This window comes from Gadus macrocephalus, chromosome 7 (genome assembly GCF_031168955.1).
Source record: "Gadus macrocephalus chromosome 7, ASM3116895v1".
NCBI classification, from domain to species: Eukaryota; Metazoa; Chordata; class Actinopteri; order Gadiformes; family Gadidae; genus Gadus; species Gadus macrocephalus.
In genome coordinates, this window is record NC_082388.1 from 10393324 (window position 1) to 10413127 (window position 19804).

At 43.9% G+C, this 19804-nt stretch overlaps 1 protein-coding gene across 7 annotated transcripts; it reads right to left on the reverse strand.

The window, feature by feature from the left end:
- Position 1: 1 nt before the first annotated feature.
- On the reverse strand, positions 2–14060 carry mogat3b (monoacylglycerol O-acyltransferase 3b). Of its 7 annotated transcripts, none has more exons than XM_060056603.1 (9): positions 13827–14060; positions 13232–13346; positions 12698–12788; positions 3033–3140; positions 2873–2943; positions 2281–2485; positions 1943–2117; positions 1585–1769; positions 2–506 (listed from the first exon to the last, which is right to left on the reverse strand). In XM_060056603.1, exons 3-9 carry the CDS (start codon positions 12777–12779, stop codon positions 352–354), a joined length of 981 nt encoding a protein of 326 aa, XP_059912586.1. In that variant the 5' UTR covers positions 12780–12788; positions 13232–13346; positions 13827–14060; the 3' UTR covers positions 2–351. The 7 variants fall into 7 exon arrangements, with proteins under 7 accessions (XP_059912586.1, XP_059912581.1, XP_059912579.1 ...); XM_060056598.1 differs by lacking the exons at positions 12698–12788; positions 13232–13346; positions 13827–14060 and adding exons at positions 3360–3450; positions 3912–4034; positions 4553–4668; XM_060056596.1 differs by lacking the exons at positions 12698–12788; positions 13232–13346; positions 13827–14060 and adding exons at positions 3360–3450; positions 3912–4034; positions 4557–4647.
- Between the last annotated feature and the right edge of the window lie 5744 nt (positions 14061–19804).

The window sequence follows — 19804 nt, forward strand, 5'->3', positions numbered from 1 at the left end:
GTATTTGTCAAATTATAAGACTTTATTGCCACTGTTCCCATATTTTAAATCACATGTGAATTGTCATATATTCACATTGAAGATATGAATAGTGCATTGGAACCACGTAAACAATACAACACAAATAAGGCATCGACAATATGTGCAGAGCTGCAGCATTATTTTAAATATCTAGTTTGTTGCATAGAGGATTTCTGATGCCTGTTCTGAACCGAGAGACCAGACGCCTATGGAGACCTCTATTTTTACAGGGTAAATCCTTCACTTGATCAGAGCAGGGCTGTCATTGAAGTAGTCCCATGGTCGAGGCAGCGTGGAGAAAGTCTGTCTGGTTTACCCAATGCGAGTCCTCTAAATGATCTGCAGCTCGTGGCTTTCAGAGAGGCCGCAGCTGACCTTATGCTCGTGGAACAGTTTGGAGAGCGACTCCATGTAAAGGTTGTGGTAGTGGTCCACTTCTTCCTCTGTAGGGACCAGAAGCTTCGGCACAGCGATGGGAGCTCCCACTGAAACCAGAGGGATAGAAATGTGGTTGATGGTTCCGGATCTTCAATCAGAGGCAGAACCCCAACATGTTCCCTGATGGGGCTCAGTTCAAGGCTCATCACCTTGGATGAAAGCATCAACTGAAACTTCAAAATGCATTTCCTGCAGAAAATGTGGTAACTGCTACAGTGCAACGTGAGGTTGAAAATATGTTTTTAGTAAATCCACAAAGTTTAAGACGTAAAGAAATGTTAAATGGCTTAAATCGAGTAAAGGGATTTGAACATAGTCGAAATGGAGTTAATGATGTAAACATGCACACCATTTAAGAAAAATTAAATTGGTTGGAAACAAAGTGAAGAGCTCAACAAATAGCTAATGTGATTAAGTTTGAATACATTTGAGATAGCGGAGCTGTTCTGATAATGTGTGTGCGTGAGTGTGCCTGTATGTTGACCTTATTCCTCCACATCTAGTGGATCGAAATAAGCTCACAAAATGATGAGGCTTATAACTTTGGACTCCTTTGAGTCTCAGCTTTCATTTGGCATATTGTTTGTTTAGATAGCATGATGTTAAAAAAGCTTGTTTTCAAGCATTTAGCTTCTACCGTGAGTACAGATAGATATGTAATATGTAATTCTGACATTGTTCTACTCTGTGACATAAAAAATGGTTAGCATTTGTGGTAACTGATTCTGAATTATTATTTTTTTTATCAAAATTCTGTTTGGAAAGGTCTGTTTGGAAAGTTATAAAGTCTGAAGTATTTGAAGTGTCAGAAGGGGTGGATGGTGTGTGTCCTCCAATTGACTTCCATTGTAAAAAATTATATTTTAAATGTAGAATATCTTAAAATGTTGAATATATATATAAATATTTGAATTGAAGCGCGAAATTCCAAGCTAATCTGAACATTCTAAAGATCTTTGTGAAAAATTGTGGAAGGAGTATGAGTCTCGAAGTTTGTAGAGAATATGAAAGAAAGAATAAAACCTAAGAAGAACAATAGTTGGGCGCTTCATGCAGCACTCACCTAATGAATCGGCTAAATGATCCAACAATGAATTGGGTTCTGGTAACGGGTGCTCAACTCACCCACAGACGTGATGGGGGTCCGGTAGGGCAGCAGGCCAAAGCGGTCCCCAAGGAACAGACACGGGGCGAACCCTATCAGCCTTTTGAAGAGGTCCTGTAACCTCCGGCCCAAGCTGCCCTCTGAGAAGATCACCTGGCGGAACAACTCGTTCTCCCCAAACGAGTACACAGGCACCAGGTCGGCCCTGAGGGCCAGCAGAGAGGGACTGGTTACACTGGGCGTCTCAGTTATTATGGTGGCTTCAATGTCTCAAGAAAGTCCTTGTGGGGCCCTTTTAATCCCAGTTTGAAGCCTATACTAACGACTTGATTTACAGTGCACCTTAAAATAAACACTTTAAAATGAACTGAACCTCACCCGTGCTCCAGCGCCATCCTGACGAACCCTTTGCGACGCCTCATGACCACCGTGTTGACCCCGGGAGAGGAGGACAGGGACTCTTCAGCGCCCCCTATCACTATCGACAGCGCGATGCCTTTACCGCTCTTGGAAAGCACATGAGTCAGACTCGCTCTGCTCACTGAAAGCAGGCCTGGTCAGAAAGCAAAAATAACGAAGTTATTTACACGTGTATTGTTGCTATACTATCTTGTCAACCACGCAAGGCAACAGTCAGCTTGTCCGGGGCAGTTAGTGTGTTAGGTTTCTTGCTCAGGGACAAGTGTGGAAGAGAGGGCCATTTCTGGTACAAATACCTGCACTCATGAGGTACTCCCTAAAGAGCGGTATCCGGAAGAGTCCGGCGAGCACGGCCAGGCTGGAGCGCATCCCGGGGAAGGCCTCGGCGAAACCACAGCTCTCGGTGCTGAAACACGTGTAGCCTCCTGCACACATGATGCCGTGCGGGTGGATGCCCAAGATGTAGTTCTTCTTGGGGTCCAGCTCGGCTGTCTTCACCAGCTGAATGACAACACAAAACATGGATTTAAGTCATCATCATATGAACCATTAACATAAGATGCTTGAATATAGACAAATATGGACACAGTCACGCAGAACTAAAAGGCCAAAATTAAGATCAAGATCAAAAGAATGTGTGTACATTGGAATTCAAGCCCATTGTCAAGTTTCCCCGGAATAGGGATTGTATTAATTTGTGTATATATTTTCTATAATATTATATATTACTGTTCCAACATGTATAATAATCATGTGGTTAGACATTGTTTATGTGAATGTGTCCAATGTGCACTTTAGCAGTCATGTCAACATGTCTTAAAATCAACCTCTAAGTTTAGTCATCCAAGAGCGAAAGATAACGTCATTGCATCTGCATCAACATCATACCTTGATGGGAAAATAGTCTCGGAGGTGTCCCCATATCCGCCAGTTCCTCACGAACTCTGTTCTTCTGCCCCCTAGTGGTAACATCGTAGTAGTGAACACCTTTTAGATGCACCGTATTCTAAAGCCATTATGTATACATGATTAGAAACATCTTCACAACCTCTTTCAGGAGTATGCCAGTCCTTCACGAGCCACACGAAGTAGAGAGCCGAGAGTGGCCACAGAGAGGTGAACATGAGCGACACCACCAGGGTTAAACAAGTCACTCCTGGATGTTGTTGGTGAGGTCATCCATGATAAGGGACAAAAGAGAAGTGGGACATGAAATTAAAATATTTAGTGGAGCAAGTTTCTGAAATACATTTTCCTATTAAACATTGTTTATCTTTGCCATAAACCTTTACATTTTCTTTACCAGAAATAGTTTGAGAAACTACACTTGAGCATAACCTAAACATAACCTTAAAAGTGATTACATACTGCTCACCTAGAAGGACGAAGGTGAACTCCCATTGTGCAGCACTGAGCGTCTCCAGAAAGAGTTTCCACTGAGTTTTTTCTTGCTTCATGATGGCAACCTGCAGGCCATCCCATACAATGAGCAGTTCTCATGTTGTTTTTGTTACTCACTTGCATTGTATTACAAGCAAGTTCAATGTAAGTAGTGCAAAGGGAATGTGAGTTATCTTAACGAAGATAACAGCTTTGATATGACATTGTGCATCACTGAACTGGACTGTGGCAAAGGTCGGAAACAAAGGCTTCAAATAAAGACCATCAAATTAACACATATGCTGCATCCCAATACTTCTCCCCTGAAACAGCCTGTGGATCATTCAAGATATTTTTGAAGAAGTATTGGTCTGTGGATATATATAATTGGGAACACCTTAATGTCTAGGACTACTGTATGTACGCATAGAACAGAATACATAAGGCTAAACATATGCATACAAAATTATGAATTATTAACTAACATAACTTTTCTATGACTGAGCAGTTCATAAAGACAGAACAACTTGACATATGTTTTCTTTACCTTAGGGGACGTTTGAGATGATCACGGTGGACAGTAGTTCACAAGTGCAGGCAGAGCACAATGACAGGGTGTGCACTTTGAGCAGATCAAATGAGCTCCTGATAACCGATCCGCTCGCCTCTTCTTCAGCATTTACAAATAAATTCCTCATTATGACAAACATATACAAAGTGTTTGTAACTATCACAGGCCTCAACGCAATATGTCCTAGGTTGTACAGCTTACAAATGTTCAGACCCACAAGGACTCCCTTTTCAGCATTTTTCTTTTTAAAATTCTCTATCAACAAATGGTCTGAGAAAAGGAAATAATAACTTCCTTTGTTCCAAGTGCCCTACCCAGTTGCTTACTCAAAAACTATGACTGGCATAAATGTGCAAAACTGTAAATGACGATACTTGTTCCTATCAGGATTCAACTGTTAAATATTATAACACGGTTCATCTACATAATCATAATCATAATCTTCCGTCGCATATAAGATCTGTATAAGTGATCTAGTGATCCAAGTAATATTATAATATATAAAAAAAGAAGGTAATCTTCTGGTAGATAGGGTTAAGGTTAAATGACCGTGATAAGTAAACACTGTAAATCTGACAAGGGACAAGTTCTGATACAAATATAAAGCGCGGACTCACTCACAATGTTAAACCCAGACCCGGCAGCGGGCTGGTCCTGCTCTCTTTCCGGGTTCCAGAGTAGGGGGCGTTTCTGTCTCTACAGGCCATGTGCAGACCCAGTCATGACTCATGTGACACAAGGGGGGAGAAAAACACAAAAATGAGCGTGTAGCAATAACTTTTTTTAGATTACAGTCGAAAAATATTGCATATAAGTCAAAGATAAAATATTTTATATTATATTATATTGTAATATTATAATATACATAGGCTATAGGCCTATATAATATATATATTATATTAAATATATATTTAATTAAATATAAAATATTTAATTAAATATTTAATAACATTTTAGTAAAGCATTAATGCCCTTCGTAGCTTACAAATAAATAAATAAATAATAAAGTATGGATGGTGTAACAAAAGGGTGTTTGAATGACAGTGCGAGCGTCGTTATCGGCCTTGGTAGCCTGCCATTTCACAAGCAGATGGAATATAACGTTGACATTTACCTGTTATTGTCAACCTGAATGCAGTAGGCTCCAATCCACCTACAATTCTTTGTGTGTGTGTTTTTTTTGTGTGTGTGTGGGTATGTGTGTGTGTGTGCGTGTGTGTGCGTGCATGTGTGTGTGCGTGTGTGCCTGCATTCCTAAACATCGTTTGAACCCTGATTGGGAAGATATGCGGGCCATAGCCTACATCTAATGATGACATTTAGCTGTGACAATCCCTTATACATATTACACCAACAACAAGAAGGGCAGAGATGGGCCGCAAGGACCCCGAGCAGGAGGTGGGGAAGTTTATGTCGGCCAACACCCAGGAGCTGGGCAAGGACAAGTGGCTGTGTCCGCTGAGCGGCAAGAAGTTCAAGGTGGGTGTGTGTGCGTGTGTATCGATGTGGGATACATTGGTGGCACAGGTTACGCGGGTCCGCAGCACGCTAAGGTGTTAGGGGCTAAAGGGACGGGGTTGGTGAAGCAGCTTGAGCTACATAGAACCAATTGTGTGGTTCCTATTTGATCGAGGACTGAGTTCAGGTGGAATGAGAATCTGCTTGTTTAGACTCTGAAACTGTTTCAGTTTCAGTTCTCAAGCTACTGTTGTAATGGTAACGTTACTGTCTAGGGCCCGGAGTTTGTGCGTAAGCAAATCTTAGACAAGTACGGGGACAAGATCGAGGAAGTGAAGAAGGAAGTGACCTTCTTCAACAACTTCCTCATGGATGGCAAGAGACCCTCGCTGCCGGAGCGGGAGCTGCCCCCTCTGCCGGGCCTGGGACAAGGTGAGGAGAGCGAGAGCCCTTTGGCGTCCTGCCTCATGACCAACGCCTGTGGGGATTGGAAACTAACTGGGAGCGATCTTCACTCATTATTTTCTCATCCAGGCCATTTAAAATCCTGCTTGAACGCACTGGGATTATAGATTAACGTTGATCTCCAGAGGTTGTTATCCAGGATCCTGTTTAAACCCCTCTGTTCTGTGTTGTTTAGACACCGGAGCATTCATCCACTTTATGTGTCTGTTGATCCGATATTGATTGCACACTTTTCTCATCCCAGTCCCCTTGGTTCGGTCTCTGCTTAATGACTTCCAATGTTCTCTAGGTGTGATGGGCCCCAACACGCCGTTTCCCCCTCCAGGGGCCACAGGGGTCCATGGGCTTTGGCCAGCCGTGACCGCCTCTCATGGGCTTTGGAGGTAGGCCTGTTATAATGTAAACTGTTCCATATGCCGTGGTGTTAGACCCAGATGAGGAGGTCCACTACCAACATCCTCCCATTGGACAGGTTGACTGATGATGACGATGAACAGACCATTACCCCAGCGGCTCCTTCTAGTGTTCTTTAGGGGATTCATTGATGTCTTGACTAATATATTATTTATGCTGTGGTTTATTAATTATTTAGGAATTGTGCTAGTATATAAAAGCAGGGAATTTATTCAAATTAACGGTATATGTTGTGTTGCATACTGAATAGGACAAATCTATTTAATGTCGAATTTAATAGTTTGGGATAGGTTTACCGATGGGGTCCGATCATAGAACGACATTATTCATCAGCGGTTGGTTCAGTTGTTAAGACCGTCATACCACAGCCTCTCCCTACCACGTCGCCTTGACTTCATGAGAGTAGAAATCCCTTGATCAACCCATGGTGCTACCCAGACTTCTAACGTTGATCATCTCGGCTCGCTCCCCAACCAATCTCTTTGGGGGGGGGGGGGGGGGCTGGAGGAGGAGGCGGGGGCCGGGGTAACTACGACGGCTTCCGGGGGCCCGGTGGATACCCCGGGAAGCACCGCAACAACAGGTAAAAGCCATTGTAAGGATCGCCTCCGCTCTCCACCTCACCCACCGTCCACACAGAGGTCACTCCCAGGAGGAGAGGCGCCGCGTGATGTTCTCAACCCTGGTGTTGTGTCCTCGCTGTCTGGCAGGATGGCCCGGGGCGACCCGCGCAACGTGGTGGAGTACCGGGACCTGGACGCACCCGAAGACCTAGAGTTTTTCTAATCCAATCGATCCCTTTTTTCATTCAGTTGTCGTTTTGTGTGTTTATTCAGTTAAACCTCCCCTCCAAATCCTTCCATTAGTTAGACATGGAAATCATTCTAATCCACAGCTTTAATGTTATTCCTGAAGAAATAAAAGACCATTAACACACTATTTATTTGTCATAAAAGTGTGAGTGTCAGTGTGTGTGTGTGTGTGTGTGTGTGTGTGTGTGTGTGTGTGTGTGTGTGTGTTTGTCACAAACTATAAGACTTTATTGCAACGGTACCCATATTTTAATTCACATGTGTGAATTGTCATATATTCACATGGAAAATATGCATAGTGCATTGGAAACACGTAAACAATAGCGACACAAATAGGCAACGACAATTTGTACAGAGCTGCAGAATAAATAAAAATACATAGTTTATTGCACAGATGTTTGCTGATGCCCGTTGTCATGAACCGAGAGACCAGACGCCTATGGAGACCTCTATTTTTACAGAGTCAATCCTGCACTTGATCAGAGCAGGGCTGTCATTGAAGTAGTCCCATGGTCGAGGCAGCGTGGAGAAAGTCTGTCTGGTTCACCCAATGCGAGTCCTCTAAATGATCTGCAGCTCGTGGCTTTCAGAGAGGCCGCAGCTGACCTTATGCTCGTGGAACAGTTTGGAGAGCGACTCCATGTAAAGGTTGTGGTAGTGGTCCACTTCTTCCTCTGTAGGGACCAGAAGCTTCGGCACAGCGATGGGAGCTCCCACTGAAACCAGAGGGATAGAAATGTGGTTGATGGTTCCGGATCTTCAATCAGAGGCAGAACCCCCACATGTTCCCTAATGGGAAATCCCCTTGGGTGAAAGTGTCCACCTAATGAATCGGCTAAAAGATCCAACAATGAATTGGGTTCTGGTAACGGGTGCTCAACTCACCCACAGACGTGATGGGGGTCCGGTAGGGAAGCAGGCCAAAGCGGTCCCCAAGAAACACACACGGGGCGAACCCTAACAGCCTTTTGAAGAGGTCCTGTAACCTCCGGCCCAAGCTGCCCTCTGAGAAGATCACCTGGCGGAACAACTCGTTCTCCCCAAACGAGTACACAGGCACCAGGTCGGCCCTGAGGGCCAGCAGAGAGGGACTGGTTACACTGGGCGTCTCAGTTATTATGGTGGCTTCAATGTCTCAAGAAAGTCCTTGTGGGGCCCTCAAGAAAGTCTTTAAAGGTCCCATGACATGAAAATCTCAATTTATGAGGTTTTCTAACATAAATATGAGTTCCCCTAGCCTGCCTATGGTCCCCCAGTTGCTAAAACTTGCGTTTGGTGTAAAACGAGCACTAGCTGTTCTGCTCGCCTTTGAAAAAACGGAGGCTCAAGCGCGCTGATTTGGAAATCTGTGCTCATGACGTCATGAGGAATCTCAGCTCCTCCCCTTACTCTGCCTGGCCCGCCCAGAGACGTTGGCCCGCCAATGAGACTCGACCGTGCGAGCGCCACATGTGTGTGTGTGTGTGTGTGTGTGTGTGTGTGTGTGTGTGTGTGTGTGTGTGAATACACACACTGTAACGCAAGTGTTTCTTGTCGGTTCTTTGACGTGTCTTGTATTTCCACAACGAGACTGTCGTGGGGGTTATCTAAGCCATGGTTGAGAAGGAATTGGGGGAAAGGAACTTTGGTTTGACTCGCTGAAGTACATGAACTGCGACATGCCGCCGTTTGCCGCGAGGCACCATCGCCCGGCAGCGGGCAGCCGGCAGCAGGCAGCGCGCGGTTCAGTCGACTTCAGGTTGATGTGAAAGTGGAAGAACCAGAGACGTCGCAGAACCCGACAAAGTCGTTTGTGATTCATAATATCGTCTGGAGGCGCACACAATATGTTATATGATATAGATATCTATGTATTATATGATATTATTTAGATATAGAGCTCCAGGACTGTAACGCAAGTGACTCGAGACACGAGACTCGTATTGGGGGTTATCTCAGCCAAGGTTGAGAATGAATTGGGGGGAAGGAACTTTGGCTTTGACTCCCTCAAGAACATGAACCACGACAAGGAGGAGAAAGGGATCTTTGCCGGGCAGCGCTTATGCACCTCCGCCTCCGGCGGTGGTCCCTCAGCGGGGCTCAAGCGGGAGACATTCGCCGCCAACAATCCCTTTCTCCTCCATGTCGTGGTTCATGTTCTTGAGGGAGTCAAAGCCAAAGTTCCTTCCCCCCAATTCATTCTCAACCTTGGCTGAGATAACCCCCAATACGAGTCTCGTGTCTCGAGTCACTTGCGTTACAGTCCTGGAGCTCTATATCTAAATAATATCATATACACATAGATATCTATATCATATAACATATTGTGTGCGCCTCCAGACGATATTATGAATCACAAACGACTTTGTCGGGTTCTGCGACGTCTCTGGTTCTTCCACTTTCACATCAAAAGTCGACTGAACCGCGCGCTGCCTGCTGCCGGCTGCCCGCTGCCGGGCGATGGTGCCTCGCGGCAACCGGCGGCATGTCGCAGTTCATGTACTTCAGCGAGTCAAATCAAAGTTCCTTTCCCCCAATTCCTTCTCAACCATGGCTCAGATAACCCCCACGACAGTCTCGTTGTGGAAATACAAGACACGTCAAAGAACCGACAAGAAACACTTGCGTTACAGTGTGTGTATTCACATTGATGTGGACGTTGAAGAACCAGGAACGTCGGAGAACCCAACGCGGTCGTTTGAGATTCATAATATCGGCTCACACAGCTTTTGGCCGTGATAATATATATTATATGATATAGATATCTGTGTAGGCTATATGATAATATTTAGATATAGAGCTCCAGGACTCCCGTGTGTTCTAGAATATTTACAGAACACGGCTAAAGGCTGTGTGCGGCTCGCCATTGCGATACATCCACTGTAAATAGAGCGCATGGTGGCTGCAAGCTACCACCCTCCTCCTTGACACGCCCACCGAAACAGCGCATTTGGGGGAAGCTCAATGTGCGACTGGCTCGGAGTGGCTGTAACTCTGCACCACGGCTGAATTTAGGGAACGTCTTTGAATACTGTGTTAGTTGCCCACTAATACCTATATTAAAGAATACATAAAATAGCATGTCATGGGACCTTTAATTTCTGTTGGAAGCTGTATAGTAACCACTTGATTTACAGTGCTCCTTTTTAAAACTACTGCAGAGCCTAACAATACTAATACGTCAGTAAATTAATTAAGCCAAAAACCTTAAACATTTAAATTAACCGTGTATAAATGCATGTTAACATTAGTGGTTAAAAGGTCACTTCATAAGCTATCAACGCGCGGGGACATTGATTGATAAGTTCCAGGCCCACGGAGCACCAGACCAGGAGGGGTGTGGTGCGTTTGGACCTCACCCGTGCTCCAGCGCCATCCTGACGAACCCTTTGCGACGCCTCATGACCACCGTGTTGACCCCGGGAGAGGAGGTCAGGGACTCTTCAGCGCCCCCTATCACTATCGACAGCGCGATGCCTTTACCGCTCTTGGAAAGCACATGAGTCAGACTCGCTCTGCTCACTGAAAGCAGGCCTGGTCAGAAGAACAAAAGTCATACGCACATGTTTTGTTGCTATACCATCAGTGGTGTCTTCATGAGGTACATGTACTGCATTTATCCAGTGCTTTTCAGCCCTGTGGCAAGAGCGCTTTACCATTTTTGCCTCGCATCCGCCCTAAGGTGGTGTCAACCATGCAAGGCAACAGCCAGCTCGTCGAGAGCAGTCAGTGTTGGGGGTCTTGCTCAGGGACTCAACGTTTAGCTAGCAGAAGCCCGGGATACAACCATCTAAACCTCCCATTTTGGACCTCCTGAGCCACTGTTGCCCTCGGATACACCTTTAAATACTTGGTAGGACCCCCTCTATCATTCACTATACATTTAGTTGTTTTTGGTGCTCTAATGTTAATCTATAATGCATACCATACCTAGATACTTTGATGCATAAACCTCACCTGCCCAGTGATTGGGTGATTTTCAGGTGTAACTCATAAACGGTAGATGTGGTGATGATGAATGGGGAATAGCAGTGACTGATGTCCTTTGTGAACTGCTTATGTGCATTTCATCACCACCGACTATGATATGATTAGCTCTCTGAACTGGAGTTTGTGTATACACACCCTCCGCTGCAATGTGGGTAAGTCCCTGAACTCAGTCTAAGTACCACATTTTTCACCAGGCTTGTTGTAGGGTAATTGAGAATCATGTCACAGACAGACGGATAGATATATCTTTACGCACACACACACACACACACACACACACACACACACACACACACACACACACACACACACACACACACACACACACACACACACACACACACACACACACACACACACACACACACACACACACTTATATAAATACAGTCATTGTTAAACTACATAACTTCTGTTCAACTGGCTGTGGGGGTCAACCTTTAGCTTAGCAGAAGGCACAGCAGTCAACTCATGTCGTAAGCTTGTTGAAGCGCGTGTGGAAGAGAGCGCGTTTTCTGGTACAATACCTTGACTCATGAGGTACTCCCTAAAGAGCGGTATCCGGAAGAGTCCGGCGAGCGTGGCCAGGCTGGAGCGCATCCCGGGGAAGGCCTCGGCGAAACCACAGCTCTCGGTGCTGAAACACGTGTAGCCTCCTGCAGACATGATGCCGTGCGGGTGGATGCCCAAGATGTAGTTCTTCTTGGGGTCCAGCTCGGCTGTCTTCACCAGCTGAATGACAACACAAAACATGGATTTAAGTCATCATCATATGAACCATTAACATAAGATGCTTCAATACAGACAAATATGGATGCCGAACTAAATGCCCAAAATTAAGATATATACTATTGGAATTCAAGCCCATTGTTAAGTTTTCCCTTGAATAGGGATTCCAGGGAAATTTTATTATTTTTTGTGTTCGCTATATTCTATATTTTCTATAATATAATATATTACTGAACCAACATATATAATAATCATGTGATTACAGCCATGGTTACATATGTCAATGTGTCCCTTAGCACTTATTGAAGAACACTCCCTGGTTTATGTGTTTACAATAGCAGTTGTGTCACCACGACTTTAAATCAAGCTCCAAGTGTAGTCATCAAACAGCGAAAGATAAAGTCATTGCATCTGCATCAACATCATACCTTGATGGGAAAATAGTCTCGGAGGTGTCCCCATATCCGCCAGTTCCTCACGAACTCTGTTCTTCTGCCCCCTAGTGGTAACATCGTAGTAGTGAACACCTTTTAGATGCACCGTATTCTAAAGCCATTATGTGTACATGATTAGAAACAGCTTCACAACCTCTTTCCGGTGTATCCCAGTCCTTCACGAGCCACACGAAGTAGAGAGCAGAGAGTGGCCACAGAGAGGTGAACATGAGCGACACCACCAGGGTTAAACAAATCACTCCTGGATGTTGTTGATGAGGTCATCCATGATAAGGGACAAAAGAGAAGTGGTACATGAAATTAAAAGATTTAGTGGGGCAAGTTTCTCAAATAGACTTTCCTATTAAACACTGATTTACTTTGTCATAAACTTAAAAAACATTGCCATAAACATTTTAGAGAAACTACAGGTTTGTGTAACTTAAACCTAACCTAAAAAGTGATTTTATGTATTGCTTACCTAGAAGGACGAAGGTGAACTCAGATTGTGCAGCACTGAATGCCTCCAGAAACAGTTTCCACTGAGTTTTTTCTTGCTTCATGATGGCAACCTGCAGGCCAGCACATAATAGTGTAATGAACGGTTCTCATGTTTAAGGTCAGTGGCGCGATTTATATTAATGAAGATAACAGCTTTGATATGTCATCGTGCATCACTGAACTGGACTTTGGCTTAAACAAGGTCAAGATTAGAGGCTTCAACTCAAGTCTTCATTAAGTTAACACATTTAGCAAATTGTACGCAACTTCTCCTCTGAAACAGCTTGTGGATCATTAGAGATATTTTTGAAGAAGGATTGGTCTGTGGATATATATAATGGAGAACACCTTAAAGTCTAGGAATACTGTACATAGGCCTACCCACAAAACCGAATACATCAGGCTATATATATCAATACTAAATTACGAATTATAAAACAATGACACATTCATAACCTTTCGATGACTGAGCAGTTCATACGATACAAAACAACTTGCCGTATTTTTTCTTTACCTTAGGGGATGTTGTCACGCTGGACAGTAGTTCACAAGTGCAGGCAGAGCACAATGACAGGGTGTGCACTTTGAGCAGATCAAATGAGCTCCTGATAACCGATCCGCTCCTCCTTCTTCAGCAGCAATCATCATTTAAATCATCATGACAAACGTTATGTTTACAAGGTCTCATTTTACGTCATTTTTCAAAGTAATATACAAAAATATCGATCATTTTATAAGTCCTCATCACCAAATGATCAGAGAAAAATTAAGTCATAAACCTGTGTGCCCTTCTGAGTTGCTTCCCTCAAGTAAAATGTGTCAGAAATGTACAATATTGTAAAGTAGGATAGCCTATTGTTCCTTTCACTGTTCAACTGTTACATATTAGGTATAACAGGTAGACATGTAGCCTACTAAATAATCTAATTTGGTTTTATAAAATCTGTATAAGTGATCTAAAGTAATAGGCTATCCATTATCATAAAAAAAAAGTTACAAAAAAAAGCATTCATCTGGTAGATTAGGTCATGGTTAGATGATAGATCACAGTAGCCTACATCTGACAAGGAACAAGTTGTAATGCAAATTAAAAGCGCGGAATCACTAACCATGTTCTCCATGTGCCGGTGAACCCAGACCCGGCAGCGGGCTGGTCCTGCTCTCTGTTCGGTGAACCCAGACTCAGCAGCGGGCTGGTCCTGCTCTCTATCCGGTGAACCCAGACCCAGTAGCGGGCTGGTCCTGCTCTCTGTTCGGTGAACCCAGACTCAGCAGCGGGCTGGTCCTGCTCTCTATCCGGTGAACCCAGACCCAGTAGCGGGCTGGTCCTGCTCTCTTTCCGGGTTCCAGAGTAGGGGGCGTTTCTGTCTCCCACAGGCCATGTGCAGACCCAGTCATGTGACACAAGGGGGGAGAAAAACACACAGAAATGAGCGTGTAGCAATAACATTTTAGATTACAGGCTTCAAAACATTGCATTATAATTCTCAGATAAAAATAAAATATATTTTTTTAAATTAAGCTTTGTCTCCCATCGACTTGTTTTGCATTTCCATCCGTGCCAAGGAGGTTCTACATAGAATACATCTAGCCAGTACACAAACACGTACATTTCAACGCTGTAGGTAGGCCTACTATTTTCCTTATCAGTGTCCACAAAAACACAAAAAACACATGATATTAAAGAGCATCGAGCAGTGCTGCTGTGACGTTTCGACGTGGTTTCATGTCGCTGCAGCGTCGAGCTGCTCTCCTCCTCTCCTCAACATGACAGCGTCCCGTCCTCTGGGCTTCTGCATGGTCTCTCCTCCTCGGGAAACTACACTATGAATATTTATATGAATGCAAATGCGAGGAGTGCTTCTGATTGGACATGTATAGCAATTTGTAGCGTGGCGCATACATCTCTGCTGGTTTGATCCAAGCCTAACCCCCGTGTTGATGGTTTTTTTCCCTCCAGGGTTGAAGCCAAACGACGCGTCGTTATTTCCATCTAAACAAGAATGACGTTCACCTGAGCCTGGGTCTGTGTGGACGGGAACACTTTGTAACGTCGCAGCCAAGCACCATGGCTTCCGATAACATCTCGCACCGGCGGGCACACGGTTAGACTTCGTTTAACCACAGGACATGGAAGGGGTTTTATTCAACCAAGAAGCGCCAATCTGATGATTTTTGCCACATGGGACCGATTCGATGATCTCGTTTCACTTGACACGCAGAGGAAAAAGGGATATTTCCTCCTGGTTTTCTCAACCCGGAGACAGCTGTGTCACCGACAGAGGCGCCCGGCGTGGTTTTGTTGTTGTCTGATTTTACCAGCAGGTGCGACTGGATCTCAGCGGAGTCTGCCTCTGCGCCAGCTGTAGGCTGCCCATCTACCGAGGTAGGCATCCCTCAAACCGCACTATTGAGCTGCAAAAAAACATCTTCAGTTATAAACTGTCGTGTGTTAAATATTTTTTTATGGACGGGGTGTGACAAGAAAAGCGTGTTTTGAATTGCAGTGCGTGTGTGTGAGTCGTTATAGGCCGTAGTAGCCTGCTGCCACAAGCAGATGGAACATAACGTTGACATTAACGTGTTATTGTCCACCAAAATGCAATAGGCTCCGATCCACCTACAATCGTGTTTGTGTGTGTGTGTGTGTGTGTGTGTGTGTGTGTGTGTGTGTGTGTGTGTGTGTGTGTGTGTGTGTGTGTGTGTGTGTGTGTGTGTGTGTGTGTGTGTGTGTAGATGTGCGTTTATAAATATCGTATCTGCTTAAAAACCATGATTGGGAAGATATGTGGGCCATAGCCTACATCCAATGCCGAAGTTTGGTCGTGACCAGCCCTTATAGGCCTACATATTTCACTAACAACAAGCCCACATCCGTCAACTGGCATGTGATAAAATAGCATGCACGGAATATGCTATTATATCCATGGTCAATAGCAAGTCACTACATCCTCAGCGATGGATACCTGCGTGTTGCACCGTTATAGTTCTCTTAGCCTCGAACACATCATTGGACAATATTTAATGCTTGAGTTTGTCATTAATACGAAGATGTGTAACCGCATTCGTGTGTGTTTGTGTGTGTGTGTGTGTGTGTGTGTGTGTGTGTGTGTGTGTGTGTGTGTGTGTGTGTGTGTGTGTGTGTGTGTGTGTGTGTGTGTGCAAACAATCATTGATATATGAATAGAAAAAAGAGAGAAACCATGAAAATGCCAGACAACTGTCAATATGTGATGTGAAATGATGGGTTTAATGCGTTACGATGCGCGGTTGTAAATAAAGCACGTTACGCTGTGTTTTACGGGCGTGCCATTCACTCCACCACGGGTCTCTAGTACCCAGACTGATACCCCCCGCCATACCCCCTCACCCCCCTCATCCCCCGCAGCTGCTTCGATCGGTGCGCATAAACACCGATATCGCTCAAAATGCTTTTATAATCAACGCTGATTTAGGAGCGCTGGTCCCCTAGGTAGTTTTTTTGTCGGCTTCTTTTATCTCACATACTATATATATATATATTCGGGAAGCTTAAAAGCGGCAGTTCCAGTATTACAAATTGAATACTACTACGTGTTGAGACAAGAGCGCCGCGCGTTTTGGTAATTACTATAGAACCATTAACAAGGTCGCGCCCGCCCGTTTATTCCTGCTGCTTAGAACGGAAACAACCAGTGCTGTTTTAACTAAGGAAGAGCAACAGAGGGACTACAACTGCTTTCAAGTACTGCGATTAATAAACCATCATACTCACACTTAGTTAGTGCATTTCGGTGGGTTAAGGTTAGGACATGTGCCATGGAGGCCTGGTTTAGGGTATGAAGACACTTCTAAACCTGTAGATTTATTTGCAGAGGCACTGGCACCACCGCACATTAGTACAACACTAAATACTACCCATTTACACATGGGTCATCATAATGAACCAGCAAAACCAACTTATAGCTTGGAAAGCAAAGTCAAATTTAGTTTGCAACCCACACAACAAAATGTATAAGTCAGTACAGCAAAGGCCTACCAAGTAGTAAGCTATTGGAACTACATTATCTTTGTACAACTATGTCGAATATGTGATTTATTATGTTGGTTCCAACTTCCATATATTCCACAAATGTGATTTTAAAACAGTTGTAATTTGTTTTAGTATGTTCAATAGTCTTTTATTAATTCAAGGGTACAGGTATATTTGTATCCTGTAAAACTACTTACCTTCAGGTGTTGCTCACAGGAAGTCAGGCTATTCATCATATTATGATCAGAATACAAATAGCAGACTAAATCCTCTTGATGGTTGCAGGATAATAAATCAATAGCCGATCCAATTAAAGATCCATTGGAATGGAAACTGACTTGTTTTTCTCATCTTGTTTGAACTCATACCACAGACCTATTACTTACTCACTTATTCAGCATTATAAGCAGACAATGTTTAAATCCACCCTTGTTAGTGTCTACTTCCGATTGCTTGCTTGGATTCCATGTGTAAACGTATAACTTCCTTTCGCAACACTGATTCGAACAGCCTCTCAAACATTAACATGACACCTATCAAAACATGTAACTTCATATAGCATCCTGCAACAAGTGAACACACAGCCATGGCTCACCTGAATCGGCATTCCTGTCCATGTTCCATCCCTCCAGTGTGTTGGATGTTGCTAAATGAGCTGTTTCAACTGTTGTAGCGTATTAATCTTCACCTGAAAGTGAGAGTGGGCCAGTCCGAAGGCCAGAGTCTTCCACCCTGTAACTTTCAATTCTGCAAAGGTCATCTTTTAAGTCTATGTTCAAAACCTACAGTATATGTACAGTATCTTGTACGTCATGTAAATGGTGAGGGGCGACGGGCTGTTTTTCTTGGCGGGGTGTGTATGAATGGGATGTATTGTGGTGCTGGCTGAAGCAGACCTCTGACAGTCATCAGCTGCTCGCTGTGGTTGTGTGTGTTGCTGTTAGGGGGGGTGCCCTTAGGACTCAGCTCTTCATTTATGGTAATGTCACTTCAGGACTGTTTTTTCTCCAGCATTTGTTGTGTATTCCCCAAACTGCCTGACGTGGTGAGTAAAATCATGTTCTTCGTTTCTTCTGAATCATTTACAGCTAACCACTCTCAGTAGTAAATAATCGCGGGCAATGGCATGTGTTTGTGTGTGTGTGTGTGTGTGTGTGTGTGTGTGTGTGTGTGTTGAGCGGGATATCCCATGGTGGTTCATCTCCCTTTTAAACAACGATTCGAAGTTATTGGCATGACTGTCCCCTAGGAACAACATGCTAAATGTGTAATGACTGCCATCTCTGGAAGACAAACACAAGATAGAGACATTTGATATATTGTAATAATAGCATGCACAATTACACACATTTACAGTTGTCCTCAACGTCAGTTTTTTGATATTGGCAGTGGCCATCTTGGAGGGGTCGAAGTGTCTAAGGTGTAGAGAAGCCAAGCGAGACGAGATCTGAACTCATGTATTAACAACAGGGCATTTTGTTGCCAGGTTTGCGAGCTGCCAGAGAGGAGCATGAAACTTTTAAGATGCACATTCAGATACGCGTCAATGGAACTATGCGCTTTTACCCTTAATTTAAAATGACTTTGAATTATGCATAAATTTGTCTCTAGTCATGATCCATGCGTAATCCATACATAACTTAGATTAGTTGGAAGGAGCCGGTTGTTCATTTGGTACAATGTATTGGAGATGTTCCCGTAGAAACATGTGAGACTCTGTTCTGAAGAATACTGTTGAACACACCTGTGGAACCAATCATCAAGGGAAAGATGTGCTCAGTTCATCTCCCCGGTAGCAATGCTTACACCTCTCTCCTCATATTCATGCCACAGACCCCCCTGTGGTGACTTGCGATCACTGCAGGTTGTTTGCAGCCTTTTTAAAAATGGCTGACTCTTCCTTATTTACAAAAAATAAAATGTGAATAAAATGTGTTGGGTTTTGCATTCATTAATCCAACCTGATCATGTTTCATGATCAACTGATCAAGAACATATCGATTATTATTTATTTTTTTCTGTTTGGGTGGGAATACTCCACTCAGTCCACACACTTTGAAAGAGGAACGAGAATCAAAATACCCATTGATTGATTATAGATTAACCTTTTTTTCGGTCAGTTGCACTGATGAATACTTAATACGAAAAAAGTAAGTAGAAGAAAGAAAAAAAACTCTTCACATGAGGCATGACTTGCAAATGAGAAGTAAATGTATGAAGTGGTGAAGGTGAAAGCAGGGGGCTGTTTGCATATATGCAAATGTGCGTCTGTGTGCAAAATGTGCAGTGACTGGTTGGATGCTCTGCCAATTTAAATAATGTCAGCTGGTGGAGAGTGGATTGTCCTGTGGATATTCCACCTCTTATTTAGCATTCTTATTTCCTTATTTATTTTATGCTCAGATTCTTTACCCTGTTTTTTTACATCTGCATTTTCTCTCAGGGATAAACAAAGTGTTGTCTTATCTTATTTTAAAGGGTAAATAGACGTAAAAATGCCCAGTCTATTAATACCCAGCGTAACAATAGAGTTTCCTTTAATGCTGTCTCTATAGGCTTCGGTATCGTGTTTCCCAAAGAGGACTGTCATCCGGAAAAACATTTCCAACCCCCATTTTAACCAAATAAATCAAAACACATGAAATACAAACCCTTTGGCCTCATGTGTACCACACAAACTCTTATGTCACAGCTCAAACCCACCCTTCGACCACAACGTAAACATGTCTCTCCCGTTGTGCGGCCATCTTGATTTAATAGCGGCCTGAAGAAGGTGTGAGAGAGGGCTGTGAGACGGAGGAGCGTCGCGTGGGGAGAAGCTGTCCGCCCGAGACGTGAGATACCATATTTATGGCCTGCTGGCAGACGGCTGCGCAGAGATACACACATGATGGATGTATATACACACTGGATGGATTTTATATTATACCCACAATCTGTCTTAAATGGCACTCCAGCGCTGGATGCGTCCATTTGGTAGCCTGAGGGACAGCATGTACTAAGGGTGTGTGTTTGTGTGTGTGTGTGTGTGTGTGTGTGTGTGTGTGTGTGTGTGTGTGTGTGTGTGTGTGTGTG

Bases quoted from the DNA above. Each gene is read 5' to 3' on its own strand.
- mogat3b (XM_060056603.1), bottom strand. From the start codon at position 12,779: ATGAAGCAAGAAAAAACTCAGTGGAAACTGTTTCTGGAGGCATTCAGT. The intron at 3,141-12,697 runs GTAAGCAATACA...AACAACATCCAG, and splicing joins GTTCACCTTCGTCCTTCTAG to GAGTGACTTGTTTAACCCTG. The intron at 2,944-3,032 runs GTTGTGAAGATG...TGTTACCACTAG, and splicing joins CTGGCATACTCCTGAAAGAG to GGGGCAGAAGAACAGAGTTC.